At 35.4% G+C, this 16,874-nt stretch overlaps 1 protein-coding gene across 18 annotated transcripts in view; it reads left to right on the top strand.

Annotated features, from left to right (window-relative positions):
• The window catches only part of MYCBP2 (MYC binding protein 2), a 174,040-nt gene that overhangs the window by 33,516 nt on the left and 123,650 nt on the right, over positions 1-16,874 (top strand). For all 18 annotated transcript variants that reach the window (XM_068182394.1, XM_068182403.1, XM_068182407.1 and 15 more), the window contains exons 4-14: positions 2,573-2,726; positions 3,985-4,181; positions 4,403-4,645; positions 4,914-4,985; positions 6,791-6,887; positions 10,758-10,831; positions 11,980-12,118; positions 12,723-12,799; positions 14,317-14,521; positions 15,441-15,605; positions 16,319-16,477. In XM_068182394.1, coding sequence (XP_068038495.1) covers positions 2,573-2,726; positions 3,985-4,181; positions 4,403-4,645; positions 4,914-4,985; positions 6,791-6,887; positions 10,758-10,831; positions 11,980-12,118; positions 12,723-12,799; positions 14,317-14,521; positions 15,441-15,605; positions 16,319-16,477 — 1,582 coding nt within the window. The remainder of the gene's footprint in view (positions 1-2,572; positions 2,727-3,984; positions 4,182-4,402; positions 4,646-4,913; positions 4,986-6,790; positions 6,888-10,757; positions 10,832-11,979; positions 12,119-12,722; positions 12,800-14,316; positions 14,522-15,440; positions 15,606-16,318; positions 16,478-16,874) is intronic.

Genomic DNA, 16,874 nt, shown 5'->3' with positions numbered 1-16,874 from the left:
AGTATGTTCAGTTCTGTTGATAAGACCTGTAATTTGCAGAGTAAAGAAGAGGTATTTCCCACACCGTTCACCCTCACCCCTCCACCCCCCCAAATTTTAAACTTAAGGCTGAGTAATGAATGGTCCACAAAAGCCCTGTACTAAAAGGGACAAATACTGGATCAAAGCGATTAAGGTGGAATTAACTGACTTAAATATTCTTTGTTCCTGCACTGACATACATTTTGTTAATAAGCTTAAGCAAAAATTAACATTTTTAAGTTGCAACAAAAAATAGAGACAAATAATTACTTTCTTTAGAGACTGAATTTAAGTTTTTTAAAATTCTTTAGGAGAATGTTACCTTGGTAAATGTTCTTCTTTTTTGTGTATGTATATTATATAAATTCAGAGTAGTGTGTAATTTTAGTTATAGAAATGTGAGCATTTGGGATAATGCTTACAATGAGAGGAAAGATAAAGGAAATAAAACAAGAGCAGAGATAAGACTTCAAGATTAAATAGGAAAAGTTTTAGGAATTAGTTAGGAGTCACAATATCTGCATTCAGGCTAGAATTTTGGGTTCCTTTTGTTAAGCAGTCTTAAACTTTTGATCTGAAGTCTCAAAGGTGTTGCAAAGGGAATGGGAGAATGGTTGCACAGAGAGCCTCAGTGAGAGAAGTCAGGCTGTGACACAGAAGCTGAGGCAGAGCAGTGCTTGTTTTGGCTCAAAAACCCTTCAGAGAGCAGTGAGAACAAGCTTCAGATGTCTTCAAAAGAACTGTTTGCTTATTCTGTCCTTCAGAGCATGGTTTGGAGGAGAGAGGTAGAGAGATATACATATATATATATATACACACAGACACACATATCTACATATATATACATGCAACATATACATATGTGAGGTAAGATCTATATGTATGTGTATACATATGTGTATATATATGTGTGTTAAACATATTACCTCACATATGTGTATCTTGCAGCTATGTATGTGTGTGTGTGTGTATATATATGTAGAGATGTGTGTCTGTGTGTATATATATGTGAATAGATCTATTTTATGCAGCCTACCCAGTCTCTTGATCTTGATCTCAGATATTTAAAAACCAACCCAAAACCTATGCAGAATTGACAGCATCCCAGCAGAACTCTCTGTTAGTGATTCCTACTGTAGTGGAAGTTCACCACACATTTTCCACTGTGTTATGTTTTACTTTCTCTAGCTGCCTCTGTCAGCTCCTAGATGAGGTCTTCTCTCTGAAGGTTGTGAAGAATAAACTTAGTTTCTCTCAAAGACACTATAACTGAACAGGAAGGACATTTCTAAAAATCTACTTACAATGTATTTTATTTTTTAGCCTTTAGGATGATGGTGGATTTTAGATCCTGAAAAAAACATCATGCCATTATTATGTTGACAGCTTTTTTCACTGTAGATTCCATGCATGTGTTTTCCCCCTACTCCATTGCCGATGTGAAATGTAAGGTGTAATTAGTAAGAAAATTCCTGTTGTGCTTTGAAGACTTGACTTGGTTATGTTTTTATCCTTCTTCAAGAATAAAATAGATGGTTAAATAATTTCTGAAGGGTGGGAATCAAATTAAAGGTCAACAAAGACAGTTACAAGGCATCCAGTAGAACTTAGAGTTGACTGCCAGAATATATATGTTTTAAGCATGGTTGGCAGTTGCATTAGCAGTGTTACTTATTTTCACATTTCTGTCTTTTTCCTTAGGTTTTACACAGGGGTGAGTGTCTGTTATACACTCTATGGTGGCTCTGCTCCTGACCAAAACACATAGTGAAGTTTCTAAGATACAGTTGCTTATTTGTAATGTGCTAACCCTCCTCTCTTTTCTTTCATCTTCATCATTATTAAATACAGAGTTTGAGAAGGAAGTCACTGGAGAGAAGCATGACTGTAATCTCAGAATAGTCAGGAGTTCTAAAAGGGAAAATTAGAGATGGCTAGAGCAGGGCTTTTAAACATGTTCTATTAGTTGGTTTAATGCATGTCTGTGATGAGTACATATGGAGTTTTAGTGATCAGCAATTAATCTTTGTTTTTGTCACAATATAAAAAATAATCTCAGAGGCTTTGGAGGGGAAAGTTCTAGAGCTGCTAGTATCAGCTGTCAGATGTACTGTTATTTAGGATGTGAAGCCAGGTTGCAAGACCATTCTAGTTTGCTGGCTCACGTTAACGAGCAAGGAAAAAGAAGACTGTCAAAGTGTGAACTGGATGGAAATTAGAAGGGCTCAGAGGTAGAGTTTGCCTTTTATTGTGTGAAAAATTGTAAGCTTCCTTATTCTTTCAAGAAATTTACTCTGCTTAGATATGCTCTTTTATGTAGTAGCTGACTTTCATGTAATATTTGCTGGTATAGTTGTATTGGTGGATTCTTGATTTTGATTCTGGTTTAACACTGTATTTTATATTACGACTTTCTGTTTGAGTAATTGTCTTGTTCAGTGAACACTAATAATATAATAATAATATAAATATAATTATATAATAACTAAAATATAATAATAATATAAAATATTATATTGACATCTGTTCTGAAAAATCTGTACTTCTTTAGATCATTGAAGTTGGATTGTGTGAAGTCTTTGAGTTGATAAAGGAGACAAGATTTTCTCATCCATCCTTGTGTCTCAGGAGCTTACAAGCCCTACTTAATGTGCTCCAAGGTCAGCAACCAGAAGGCCTGCAATCAGAGCCTCCAGAAGTCCTAGGTAATATCTCATCTCTTACTGTATTTTTATTAACATACATCTGTGTTGGACAGAAGAAAATGGTTCTTGGCAAGTATCTGTGAGATAGTAAGATGCTTGTTCTCAACCGACTGACTATTCTGGCATGTTAACTCTTTATGGTGCATGTATGCAGTACTTCCTCACTGAAACAAAGTAATAAACATCTCAGCCTAAAAAACTGGGTTTCACTTTCTCACTGAAACATAAAATATTTGGTCTTACTGGAAATAATACAGTTTTAGGGTTAATTTCTCTTGTAATCTTGTAAGCTGTTGTGGTCTATAGCTTAGGTGTTTAATTTTGTAATTTATGTGGAGCTGCTAAGTAGTGTCAAAATTCATGTTTTTATTTCCTCTGGCCATCCGAGAGCTTCCCTGAAAATTAATTTTCTTTTTAATGATATTGAAAATAAAAATTGAACTTCTGATGCCTTTGAGAGCATGATTGACTATATCCTTTAAGTTAAAATCCCATTATCTTTTGTTAGTTTATAGTATTGCAGAGAAGTCTAGGCTGTAGCCTGAGTCCTTTAAAGACTTTTTAAAAATTGTCTTTAGACTTCATGTATTTTTTTTGCGTTTTATGACTTAACAGTATTACATTTCCAAAGATTGTAATTTGCTTCAGAAAACTTATTTTGTATGGATACATGGAGTATTAAGAAGCTACAAGGAAGACTTTTTGATTACTGCCATAGTGATTAATTGTATCAGCTCTCAAGAAAAATTAGGTGGACTTCTGTTCACTCCTGGATTGTTACAGAAGTTCAGCCACCAAACAGAGTTTGGCAAGAGGCATATGATCAAAATAATTTTCAAGCCTCGATTTGAAATGCTTGTTTCTATGAAGTGGATTGTGCTTCAACATGGGTAATGGTCATAAAGAGTAGAGAAGTGATTTGCACATCATCTCAGTGATGGGGTAGACTGAATAGTGTCTGCTGTAATTACACTTTCTGACCCATGTTCTGTTAATGTGTTCCACTGTGACAGAAGGACTTGTAGTTTTTCTTCTTCAGCCATGGTGATTATCCAGACTTGATGTTTTCTGGCTGAAAAGAAAAAAAATTAAGGATAATTCAGGTTAATTTAAGATGCTTTTCTGTCTGAAATTAGCTCTAAACATAATAGATGAGGAAAGATATAATGTGTTTTCCTATTTTAATTTCCCATTGATAGTTTAATTGTTTTATATGATCTTGTGACTGATCTGTGTAATGACTGTGTTTTATCTGCAGAATCCCTGTTCCAGCTGCTTTTGGAAATAACTGTCCGTAGCACGGGAATGAATGACAGTACAGGACAGTCCCTGACAGCACTTTCCTGCGCTTGCCTCTTCAGTTTGGTAGCTGCCTGGGGAGAGACAGGAAGGACGTTGCAAGCAATCTCTGCAATCCTCACCAATAATGGCAGCCATGCTTGTCAGACGATTCAGGTCTTGCATTAAAACTTCTCTGTTTCTGGGAATTTATGTAAATGAGTATTTCTCATGAGTTCTGAGAAGATGTATTGTTTAACTGTTACCTTTTCCCCCCACTCACTATTTTTTAAGATGAGTTGGTATTTCTTTGTCTCTCTTGAGTTGGAGTTAGAACAGAAAATATAACATTTAAAAAATTGTCACCTTTTTCACTCACTATTTATTTTACTATTTAGGTGCCAACCATTTTAAACTCTCTTCAGCGGAGTGTACAGGCAGTTCTGGTGGGCAAAATCCAAATCCAGGACTGGTTCAGTAATGGGATAAAGAAGGCAGCCTTGATGCACAAATGGCCATTGAAAGAAATATCTGTAGATGAAGATGACCAGTGCCTACTCCAGAGTGATGGTTTTTTCCTCTATCTCTTATGTAAAGATGGACTTTACAAAATTGGCTCTGGATATAGCGGGACAGTGAGGGTAATGTGGCTTCTTCTTGTCTGATGAATGATACTTAGTATTTTAATTTAACTTCTATGATGTCCTATATGCATGGACAATCTTACATAGGTTACTAATCATCAGTTCTATTATAGTTTGTGTAATTTTTTCTGATGATTTCTGTGACAATTTGACAACATTTTCTTAGAATTTTCACTTGGCAATATGTTTGAAGGAAGATGATGAATGATTGTGTTGAGTTTTCAATCTGGTATTTGTTAAATGATGGAAGTTTTTTGCTTTTCAGGGCCATATATACAATTCTACATCCCGCATCAAAAACAGAAAAGAAAAAAAGTCTTGGTTAGGTTATGCTCAGGTAGGTGAATACTTAAAATACAAAATGTGCAGCCCTCCTTATCCCTTATGAGTAGTTTAAGTCGACCCTGGCTTAGAGTAAGCTTACCATGGATATTTTATCATTCCTTTGGCTTTTTTATAAAAACTAAAATTTTTGGTACTGGCTTCTAAATTATGGAGAATGATGGACATGTGGTTGTACTGGCCTGTGGAAAAGAATAATGGAGCGTCTTTGCTTTGTGTTGTCACTGTAAAAACTTTTGCAAAATATGATGGTTTAGCACATCAGTTTATGAACTGTACAGTTAGTTGATGTGTTTCTAAGTGCGTGTCAGTGGATGTAAAAAAGTGCTGTTACACAAACATGTAAAAAATATTTGAAATACCTGTTTATGAAAAGTAATTGACGTTAAAACATCTGCAGTAAAATAAGGAAATGCTGTTTGGGTTGAGAAGGATTGAGCATATGTAAACAATACATAGAGATAATTGTTGATATTGTCTCTGCAGAGTTAGTTATATTTCTATGGTTTGTGTTTTTTAGAGTTAGTTTCTGGAATATCAACCACTTTTTCTTATACCTTTATTATTCATTATAAAAAACCCTCAAAACATTAAAAAATATTTCAGAGAACAATTAATTTACTGAATTTATTGTATAGTTACTATTAACTGAGTCATCTCATTGTACCAGAGTGGTTTTTAGTATACTCCTTGCCACACTTTTGAAGTGAAATTGTTCATTACAAATACATGTTCTTTCATTGCAGTTATTGTGTTTGTGTAAACACAAACACAAGATTTGGTTTTATTTAATGTAAAAGCAGATCACCAAAAGGTACACTGGCACAAAACAAATGGGTGTGGATGTATTCATTCTGGAACCTGTTTTATCAGTTTGGAAAGGAACCGGGATTCATATGGTTTCATTATATAGTGTTACATGTTTGAACATTCTGTACATAGCTATAAATATGTGATGCTTTTTGAGTGCTTGTACAGGTGTGTGTACTCACGCAGTGAGTGTAGCCAGAGGCACTGCAGTTTGGATAAGTGCCATTCTGTGGCTAAATTTATAGAAAGGTGTGTAACTTGCACTTACTGCTACTTATGTGTCCATAAGAGATAAAATGTGTCCTTAGTGTCATTTCCCTTCAGGTGCATGGTCAGCTTAAATTCAGGTGATTTGTCTTACTTCATCATATTAGTTACTTTAGATGGAAGCTTTTCTATCTGCTTCAGTGCTCTTTGCTTAATTTGTGTGGGCTGGTTTTCCTCATTTTGTCAAGATTTATTTATCCAGTAGTTTCAATGGAAGAAAATGTCTTAGTGTGGGAGTCAAAGTAGTTAATTAATATTTTTTTCATTCTAGGTTTTAATGCATGTATTAATATGTATTAATGATTGCTCCTCTCTATAGGACAACATTATCTGTCGCCTTGCTGGTATTCCTGGGACTATTCTGTTGATTTGAAAAGTGGATACAGAAACACTGTTTTTTACTTGTGGCTTTTAAGTCTAATTGTATACATATATAAATAACAGAATTAATATGTGGGGCTTCAAAAGTTATACAGAAGCTTCAGCATGCTAATCTATAGCATGTCGAAAGTGGAGGAAGGGAGTCAAATTTCCATTTTTTAATGTGGAATTTAGTTAAAATTTGGGTTAGTAGAAAAGATTATCATCATTTGATGTGTAAAAGGTTTCCACTGTTTTAAAGCAATATCTAAAATAATCATTGCATTTTTTTCCCATTTAACATCTGTTAATGTATTTAAGAGTATTTTCATACCTCCACATATTTTTTTTTGTTCTTACCAGGGCTATTTATTATACAGAGATGCAAATAATCACAGTATGACAGCCATAAGAATAAACCCTGAAACTTTGGAACAAGACGGTACAGTTGCTTTGCCAGGTGAGAACCTCCAGATGAGAGAAATTTGGTCCTGTTGGCTGTTTACATGTTCTGTATTTTCAGGCAAGCAGAAGAGAAACTGAGAGATTTTGAAGTCACAAATAGATTGCTTTATGACTTTGCCTCACTTCAGACCAGCTTCAGTATTTCATTTAAAGGCCTTGCATTTTACTCCAGTTGCTGGAAGAATATTGCAACATTTCAGAATATGTGAACATCTTAATTTAAAGACTACAAGAGCTTAAATTCCTTCCTAAATTTTTTTTTTCTTTCTCATTTGAACTTTGAATGTTTGGCTTATGTGTGACTTCGTTTCCGGGCTTTCTTACATGTAGGCGATTATAAACTATGAACAAAACAATTTTGTTTTTTAATAGGATAAAAATATATCCAAAAAGCAAAGGCAGCTAATGAACACTGATGGACCATGCTATCTAGTCCATGCAACCTTCTGCACATCCTTAAAGTATGGATGACTTTTTAACCTTGCTCTTTCTGGGGGCTGTATGAGCTATTTCAGAGAGAGCACATTCAAGGACCTGAAAAACTGCCTTTCAGAGTAGTTTTTCAGCTTCGTTCACCTCAGGGCAGCTCCTTACACAGTAGGGTTCATTAATGTCTTTAATTATGTTACCATTTGTAAACAAATCAGTGTTCTTCATGCAAGTCTTGAGAGAGATTTGAGCACATTTAAAGTCTACCCTTCCGAGCTGTTAGCTTGTTTTTGCAAATCTCAGTGACAAGTGTTGTTCTGCAAGACTGCCTTGTATTTATACTGTAAAAAGGCACAGATTAAATGCGTGTCCTTCTCAACAAATTGCAAAAGCAAATCCGAATGGGAATACCCTTTCAGAAATTGCTCAAACTATCTGCGCAGTTGCATTTTGTATGGTTTGTGATGGTGTTAAAGTAGATGTTAGATGTTCTTTGTAACTCCAGTCCTTTGTATTTCAGTCCTTGAACTTTGCTGTTTTGCTTTGTGCACTTCTACACATTTCAGTGTTATTGTGAGAACATATGACCTTGTTCTTTTGCCTAGCATGAATTCCAGGGGGGTCCACTTCTGGTTATTTTCCTTTCCCATTAGAAAAAATGAAATGAAGGAAGGGGAATGTGTCTCACCTGAGGAAAACTGAGTAGGTACTTAACTCTGAATAGTAGTGGCTGCCCCACTGCTATCTTATGGTGACATACAAGTAGTTCTAGTTCTGAAAAGCCATGCTGGATAGAACTAGAGGTCAGTGACCTTGCCAACAGCTGAACACAGCAAATATTTGCTCCTAGTTGGGATGATATTCAGACATGGCTCTATCTGGAATTAATCTCTTTCAAATGCCTGGGCTGGTGATAGTGCATTAAAAAAGGTCTTAGAATTTATTCATACAAGGGATGCATAGGAGGTTAGGAGATGTGATCAGAAATTGATCCTGGGTAGAAGTCACAAGACCTTAGAAAAGTCAGAGAACTATGGAACATTATTTTCTCCTTTCTCAGACAGTAGGATCCATCAGCTTCTTGAAACCATAAGCTTCTATTTTTGAAGGGCAGTCTTTCCACTCTGAAAGATGATCTTGCAAATCCAGCCTTATATCTGGAACTACCAGGCTGTGTGTCACCATTCTTGTGTCTAAGGCCTTTGCTAAGATTTATACACTGTACCTGAGTTGTGTATCTGTTTTTATCCGACTGTGTATCAGTCCATGTATCATAAAACAATGTCTGAATTCCATGAGAATTTACTAGGTGACTAGACCTGAATTTACAGAGGTTTTCATCTTTGCCATTTCTTTCAACAGTTCTGCTTACTGCATACCTTAAAACAGTTTCTGTTTTCAGCTGGAGAAATTGAAGTCACATGATATATGGTTTTACTGTTCTTTGAAATTGCAAATTAGTATCTTAGGCTCAGGACTGCTCCCTTAGTGCAGAAAGTACTGCTAACTGGGGGTAACCTAGAGGACCTCGAGGCCTGCATTTTTAGCATGTGCAGAATGCTCAAGATGAATGTCGAAGGTGATGCTTCACAGTCATCTTCCTTTGAAGCCTCTGAGGAGGCTGTGATTAACAGATGTCTGTAGTTATGTGATTTTAGTAAAACATAAACCCTTTCTCTTATAGCAATCTCCAGACAGAAAGCTTGGTTATCCTCACCCCTGTAATAGATAGTAATATACAAAGATTGAATAAGATTTAGGATTGATCATACAAGTTCCTTCCTATCTGAGAGACTATACTAGTTTTTCCAAATGCTCCATTTGCCTTCCAGTTTTTAGTTTTCCCAATGATTTGATTTTTAATACTGGGCCTGCTTGTTAGCTAAGCAAGTGCTAATTTTTAGGAAGTCTTCTGGAGAGCATGTATTAAAAAAAACCCAAAACATCCCTGTTTCAGATTTCCTCTTAGAACAGATTTACCAAACACAGGAACAACCCCCAGAAATGTTTACCAGGAGACTCACCTTTCTTGGAGTGACTCAAGCAATAGGCTAAACAGTGCCATGTGGACCCACTGGTGGGCAGAATGTGCTGTTTCCTTGGCTGTTCTGCTTGTGTGAGCATGTAATTTTCAGTCATTCAAGGAAACTTCATGCTTACCAGCTTCCTGTAACCTTTGGAGAAATGTAATTTAGAATAGATTTGGAAGTTCTCATGCAGTTACTGATACTTCTTTTATCACTAACACGACTTTGCAGCATAGAGAATTAGTAGCATGGACTGCCTTTGGTTGTTAAATCTGAGATTGTTTTTGCCAGAGCAGTATTTCAAACTTCAGTGTTTCTGCTGCCATTCTCCATCATGCTTGCTGCATACCTTCTGTGATTCATACCTGGTTGTGCTCTAAGGGAAAGGAAGGTTGTCTATTTTTGGTATTTTGCTTCCAGATGTGAAAGTTACAGAGAAGGCTTTCTAATACATATTCTGTTCCTGGCAAGACACTGCATTGGACTGGGCAGTGTATCAGGAAAAAGTAAACAATGGGTTTCTGTGGGGTGTTTTCAGCTGTATTGTTTTTAATGCTTTGGCTAGGTAGCAAAAAAACAGCGAACCTGCTGGTCATGCTAGAAAGAATTATCTGTGCTTCACTTAGCATTACATTTATTTAATAAAATGTTAATACTGGATCTTTGTTCAGATTATGAAGCAAATATTTGGAGTGTAAAGTGGCTGTCCTGTAGTATTTTTGGAAGAGATGTTTTTCCTGTGTGTAATCAATGAGACAAACACAAGCCATATGATATCAATCTCTTTGCCAGTAGCTCCATCAACAGTGCAAAAACCCCCTAGATTTTCAGTTAATAGTTTGGTGAAATTCATAAATTGTAAAAAAATGAGATAAATAATGAGAACCTTGATTCATTTACTTCTGTAGGTTTTATATGCTGGACTGAGGAAATGTTTCTTTGAAGATAATGGTCCTTGTATTAAAAAAAGTCTTTGGGAAAGGAGAAAGATTTAATAGTCCTGGAAAATTTGAATTTATTTGTGTTGTAATAGTTTGGAATATGCTTCACAGGTGACTACCTGTGAAAGGCAAATGTGGTTTTTTTGTGTTTTGGTTTTTTTTTGGTTTTTTTGTTTGTTTGTTTTTTTGGGTTTTTTTTGCAGTTCAATTTTGGGGTGTAACCACTTACATTTCATACAGTGGGAAGTAATGTAATAACTCTTACAGGAACTAAGGAGAATGACGTGGTTTTGGTGAGACAGGACATCTTTGTGTAAAATAACACATTATCAGAATGGTATTATCTCACTTGAGACAAAATAGAACTCTCATTCTCTGATTGGAGTGAGAATGAATTAGAAGCAGAGATTAGTGTGTGTATGCATGCTAATATAAACTGATGCAGTGCACTTCATTTTTCTCTCACAGATTGTCATACTGAAGGGCAGAATATCCTTTTCACAGATGGAGAATATATTAATCAAATAGCAGCATCTAGAGATGTAAGTTTTACAAATGATGGGTAAACTATTTTTCTCTCAACTGGGTTTTATTTTACAATATTCATAGCTTCCTTTTTGCTTTGTGTTTGGCTTTTTCTTCACTAACACTATTAAGGAAGAAATCTATGTAACTAGAAATAATGAGAAACTTGCATATTAGTGCATTAAAAATGCAGTATTTTGGGATTAATTCACAAAACTTTGATTTGTGATTGATTTTTTTTTTTATTTTTCAGATAAGTTTTAAGAAAAACTCCATTGCTCTTTCAGGAAAAAAATGTTATATGTTGAATAATGTCTTTAACGTGTTCTACAGGTTCTTTGTGGGATAAGCTTTTCAGAGTTTAAGGATAATTTTTTTCTTGATTTAATTTCCTGTAATTGCTTTGGAACTTACTGGCACATTTCAGACAGTTTTATTAGAAGAGATAGGAAATATACTACATTCCAGTTGATTTTTGTGTGAAAATTGCCTGTTGGGCAAAGCTGTGGAAGCTCAAAGAAGTGTTCCTGCTAGGGACAAAAGTGTAGTGATAGTTATATTTTTTTTCAGCAGACAGTTACTATGTTTTTAGTTCTGGTGTGGTTTTTGGTAGTGAGAAATCTGTAAAATAGGGATGGGGTGAAACTGGGTTGTCAACAGATGCTAAACATCAACTGTAGAAAAGCCAGGATTAACCCATTCCCCTCCTAACAGAATCAACTGTTGAAGTTTTTTTTTAACATGGCAAGATGAAGACACTCTGCACTTTTAAACAGAAAACTGTTCTAGCTACTCTTTACAGCAGGCACTCTGCATGCAGAATTTTGGGTTCTGAATCAGGAGAAGTTCAGGGCTTAAACATAGGTGCACATAGTTACAAGAGTAACATTTCTACAGCAGTTCACTATTTTTAGTGTTCATAGCATTTTCATAGCACTCAATATATGTTTAAGGAGTCAGATACTTAACTTACTTCATCTTGTCCTGATGGCCACTTTATTCTTTTCTCCTCTATAGTAAATGTTGTGTTATAATAAATGTTACTTTATCAATGTGTCCTCTGACATTTACACTGAAATAGTACTATGTCGATGCACTTAGGACTTGAAAAGCAAATTAATTCATTTCTTTTACAGTATAAAGCGGATTTTTGTATTTATTGCAGGATGGCTTTGTAGTGCGAATATTTGCCACGAGTACTGAGCCAGTATTGCAACAAGAACTGCAGCTTAAGCTTGCAAGAAAATGCTTACATGCCTGTGGCATCTCATTGTTTGATCTGGAGAAAGATTTGCACATTATCAGTAAGTTCTGTTCTTTGAAGGTTGATAACAAAGCTGGTAATTCAAACATTAGAGCTGAAACACTGCACTTTCCTTTGGCTCTACTATGTGCAGGAAGGTATAGCTCCAGAATAAACACGTGGAGAGGGGTTTGAAGGCATTCAAGCATTACTTGACTCAGAGTCAAATCCATACACCCATTTGGAACCACCTTTCTGTCTCTAGTACTGTTCATGGTTTTCCATTATTTTCCTTCAGTTGTATAATAAATATATAATGGTTTGAAGCTTGGACTTTATAAAACATAGATGTTGTGGAACTCCTTGCTGTGGGTCAAAGTTAACAAGTTACAAGGACCACTGACGGGATTAAAGGGAGAAAGAATTAAGTTGAAAAATACATTTGCATCAGAATCTGAGGTGAAGAATTGTTAGTATCTATGAAGGAATTTTGAAAAATATCAGCCTTTGCTTTGGGATATTTTTGCTCTGTTGAGCTTGCTTTTGGTTCTGTCAGAATAAAAAAACCCCATATTTGGTCCTATGGACCAGCAGAGGTGGATAGGTGACTGGTCTGTGAAACTGCCTGGTTAAACTGTTCAGTTAACACAATCTTACTTGCACAGGTACAGGGTTTGATGAGGAATCAGCTGTCCTTGGTGCTGGGAGAGAGTTTGCACTGATGAAAACTGCTAGTGGAAAGGTACTGAAAATAATCTGTAGTAAATAGCAAATTGCACCAATAGATTTCTGTTATTTTTAATTCAATCATTATTTTCCATAATTTTTTTGCCTTTTCAGTGTGTTAGAATATATGTCTATAATTGTATTCAAATATATTTTTCAGAGCCTGCTTTAAAACATAAAAGGCAAATAGTTATTTAAAAGCATAAACAGATAGTTGGAACCCCTTAAAAATACATGACATGAATTTATAGGAATTTCTAAAGTCAGTCTTGCAATGAAGAGCTTTGTTTAAATTTGGGAAACAAAACTGTCTTCTGTATACAAATGATGTGTTAGCACCTTTGCAAATTTCACTACCTCATAACTTTCCACAGTCTGACCACAGTAATTTATTTAAATCGTATCCTGATTTTTTTTTTCTGATCTTTTAGAAAATTGATTCCCCTGTGCAGATTTTTCAGTTGATTTCTTTAAACCTATTCTTAATGATTTGATATGTTGTTCTGCTCAGTGGAGACTTTTTTGAGGCATTTGCCATAATCATGGAAATTTAGAAATAATACTGACTCTTTACATTACTTACTGTGGTTCTATTTCAGTGTGAAAGACTAATGCTATTTATCTTGTAGAAACATAATTCTTAATTACATGTTCAAAATGGTATTGCTTTGTTGGAATGAAGGCCTTGCTCTGCTGCTGTCAGAACAGTGAGATTGTTGAAAATGTTAGAGTAAATATTTTTAAAGAAAATGTAATGGTATGTACCAGAATTAGATCAAATAGAACTCTTCAGCATTGAGGGAGACAGATTAACTTTATCATTCAACTAACAAAAGTGCCTGTTCAGTATAAAATTACCAAATTTCCTGGGTTTGGTCTATAAAGTTGTAGGAAATCCAGAATGTAAGACAATGTAAAATGGCTTCAGGTGCCCCAAAGGTTGACATACCAATTTCATAGAGCTGTTGAGTTGCATGTTTCTAAAGGAAACTCTTTAGTTCATGTCAGTGTTTTTCTGTTTGTTCATGTGAAATATCTTAACTCTGTTATTTATGTAGTCAGTGGATACTGTGCATTTACTAAACATGTTTTACAAATGTGCTGAAGCATATTAAAATATGTAGTAATTAGTTATTTTAAATTTAATTTATTATTATAATACCATCTTGTTTTTACATAGACCAGACATTTTTGTGAGGTGTTTTAAATGCTTCCTCTGAGTACTTTCTTTGGTTCTTTCTTCTGTGTTCAACTCATCTAGCCAAACAATTATATATGAAAAGTCACTCAGTGGCTCAGTAGAAAGCACACTGAAAAATCTAATCAGAAATTAGAAAGAATCTAATCAGAATGTTTCTCTCATTAAGTCAAAATTGATGGGTTTGGGACAGAGATACTGTAATGGCATAAACAAAGTCAAGAATAATGCAGTGTGCTTTGAAATGAAAGGAATTAAAACCAATGCAACTTCGAGAATTATGTTAGCTTGAAGTGCTGTGGCATAACTAAAACTGATAAACTTTCTTCTCCTAGATTTATTATACTGGCAAATATCAGAGCCTTGGAATCAAACAAGGTGGCCCTTCAGCTGGCAAATGGGTTGAACTCCCAATCACAAAATCTCCAAAGATTATTCAATTTTCTGTTGGACATGATGGCTCACATGCCTTACTCGTTGCTGAGGATGGAAGCATATTCTTCACAGGTTCTGCCAGTAAAGGAGAGGATGGTGAATCAAGTATGTATCATTGCTTGCTTGACCAGTGGTTGGTAAAAGTCTCTTAAAGAGTTTTTAATTTGAAAAGAAGAGTTTCAGCATTTTCCAGGAACATGTAAGCATGCCATTTGTGCTGGTGATTACGCGGGCCACAAGTCTTTAAAAACAGTGCCAAAACCTCTCCCAGCTACAGAATCCGATCTGTGTTTTACCACGGTTTGAGTTATGTGGTGGAAGTACTATTTTAGACTTGTCCCAAGAAAAGACAGTAGTAAATTTGGTCGAGAGGCCACGCTGTCTGCTCGGAACTTTGAAAAACTGTGGAGCCAAACTTCTGCCTCTTCGCTATTGTTTTATTGAGCTTTGGAAATGGGTGTTTTGCTGGCTGGTGGAGGTGCCTTGATGAGAACTTGCAGAAGCAGATCTTCTGTGCTTGATCAAGCAGAATTCTTCAGACATTAAAGAGGACAGATGAATTTGATCTTTGGACTAACAAATGCCTCATTAATATAAGATTAACACATTTCCTAGGCTTGATTTCTGTAGCTGTGTGTGTATGTTGAAATCGACTTTGTAAGACAATTGAAGAGATCGTTAAGTGCCCTGAAGCTGTGATCTGCTGTAATATTGAATTAAATACTTCACTTGAGGAAACAGATGGTAGATGATGATGTGGTAGATTAATAAGAATAATTAAAGTGATTTGAAATACTTGAAGAATCATTTCTAAAAGATACTGATCTAATCATGTCTTGGCTTGCCATTGAATTTTTTGAGAGGAACCAGTATAATCCAATTAAAATTAGACCAGGAGATTGTACATATTAGTTGTTTGTTTGGGTTTTTTTTTCATTAGTGGTCTGAAAACTAGTGATTATGCCTGTGATGGTTTGGGGATTTTTTTGGTAGATTTACTTGTAATTTATTTCTTTATTTACAGCTAAAAGCAGACGGCAATCAAAACCATATAAGCCTAAAAAAATTATTAAAATGGAAGGAAAGATTGTCATATCTACAGCATGCAATAATGGAAGCAGTTCTGTAATTTCCAAAGATGGAGAACTCTACATGTTTGGAAAAGATGCCATTTACTCTGATAGTACAAGTAAGTTAATATTGGTCTTTTAATTATTTTTCAACTGAAGTAATTGAAATGAATATGGATGTTTTTAGCCCATGAAAATATTGTTTGTGTGTTTCTCACCTTCCTTATGTATTTCTGACATTCTATTGATTCAGACAAATATGACAGAAGGGTTGAAAAAGGTAGTTTCTGAAAGTTCTGTTAAATAATTTAGCATCAGTGGTGACAAATATCCAAAGTAATTCTTCCACTAAAGACAAGAAGAAAAAATTAACTTGTGTTAATCTGACACAAGAATGCCACATAGGAAAAAGTCACAGAAATAAGATGTGCTTTGGTACGAACAAAGGCTCCTCGAAACTAGGCCTTGTGTGCTTCTCTGCTCGTAAAGTAGCAGGGGATCCTGTACACCACAGTTAAAGTAAAATATTAATGAAATAAATTCTAATGGCTTTATGACTCCTTCAGAATTCTTTTTCAAAACAAGTGATTTGCAACAGTTTTAGGTTTGCTTTTCTTTTTTAGGTTTAGGCTTTTCATTTTTTGCAGGACAAGTGGCCTAGGTCTAGTTCTCCTTTCACTTTTTATTCCTGCACTTGTTTTTTTATATCTGTTTTTCTGTCTTACTGTAAATTTTTAAATTGTCCGTATCCACTAGCAATTTTGTTACATCGTTTAGTTTACTTCTTGACTAGAAAGTGCAATTTTTCACTCAAGTGTTTTCTGTCTTACAGGTTTAGTAACAGATTTGAAAGGCCATTTTGTGACTCAAGTAGCCATGGGCAAAGCTCACACCTGTGTGTTAATGAAGAATGGAGAAGTTTGGACCTTTGGAGTAAATAATAAAGGACAGTGTGGACGAGACACAGGCTCTATGAGCCAGGGAGGAAAAGGTATGGGACCTTCATTTTTTTTATCTTTTCATTTGCATGCTGGCAAATATCAGAAGTGAAAAAAAAAAAAAAAAAAACCTAAACATTTTGTTGTAAAATGTAATTCCAACACTAAAGCTTGAATACGTGCAACGTGATTAAAAAAAACAAGCATGCCCATGCACAGATTTCAAAAAAGTCACTGTGCTGGCTGAGCAGGCAAATCAGGCATTCCTAGTCATTCCTTTTAAAACCTGATCTGTGAGTGCTCTTGAGAGCTTCAGCAGTTCATAGACACATAGAATAGTTGGAGGTGGAAGTGGTCTTTTAAAGGTCACTTAGTGCAACCCCCTGGCAATGAGCAGGGTCATCTTCAGCTAGATCAGGTTGCTCAGAGCCCTGTCCAACCTGTCCTTAC

Source organism: Anomalospiza imberbis, chromosome 2, assembly GCF_031753505.1.
Source record: "Anomalospiza imberbis isolate Cuckoo-Finch-1a 21T00152 chromosome 2, ASM3175350v1, whole genome shotgun sequence".
Taxonomy (NCBI): Eukaryota; Metazoa; Chordata; class Aves; order Passeriformes; family Viduidae; genus Anomalospiza; species Anomalospiza imberbis.
The sequence above is the reverse complement of the archived record's forward strand: the minus strand, read 5'-3'. Positions and strand labels throughout refer to the sequence as shown.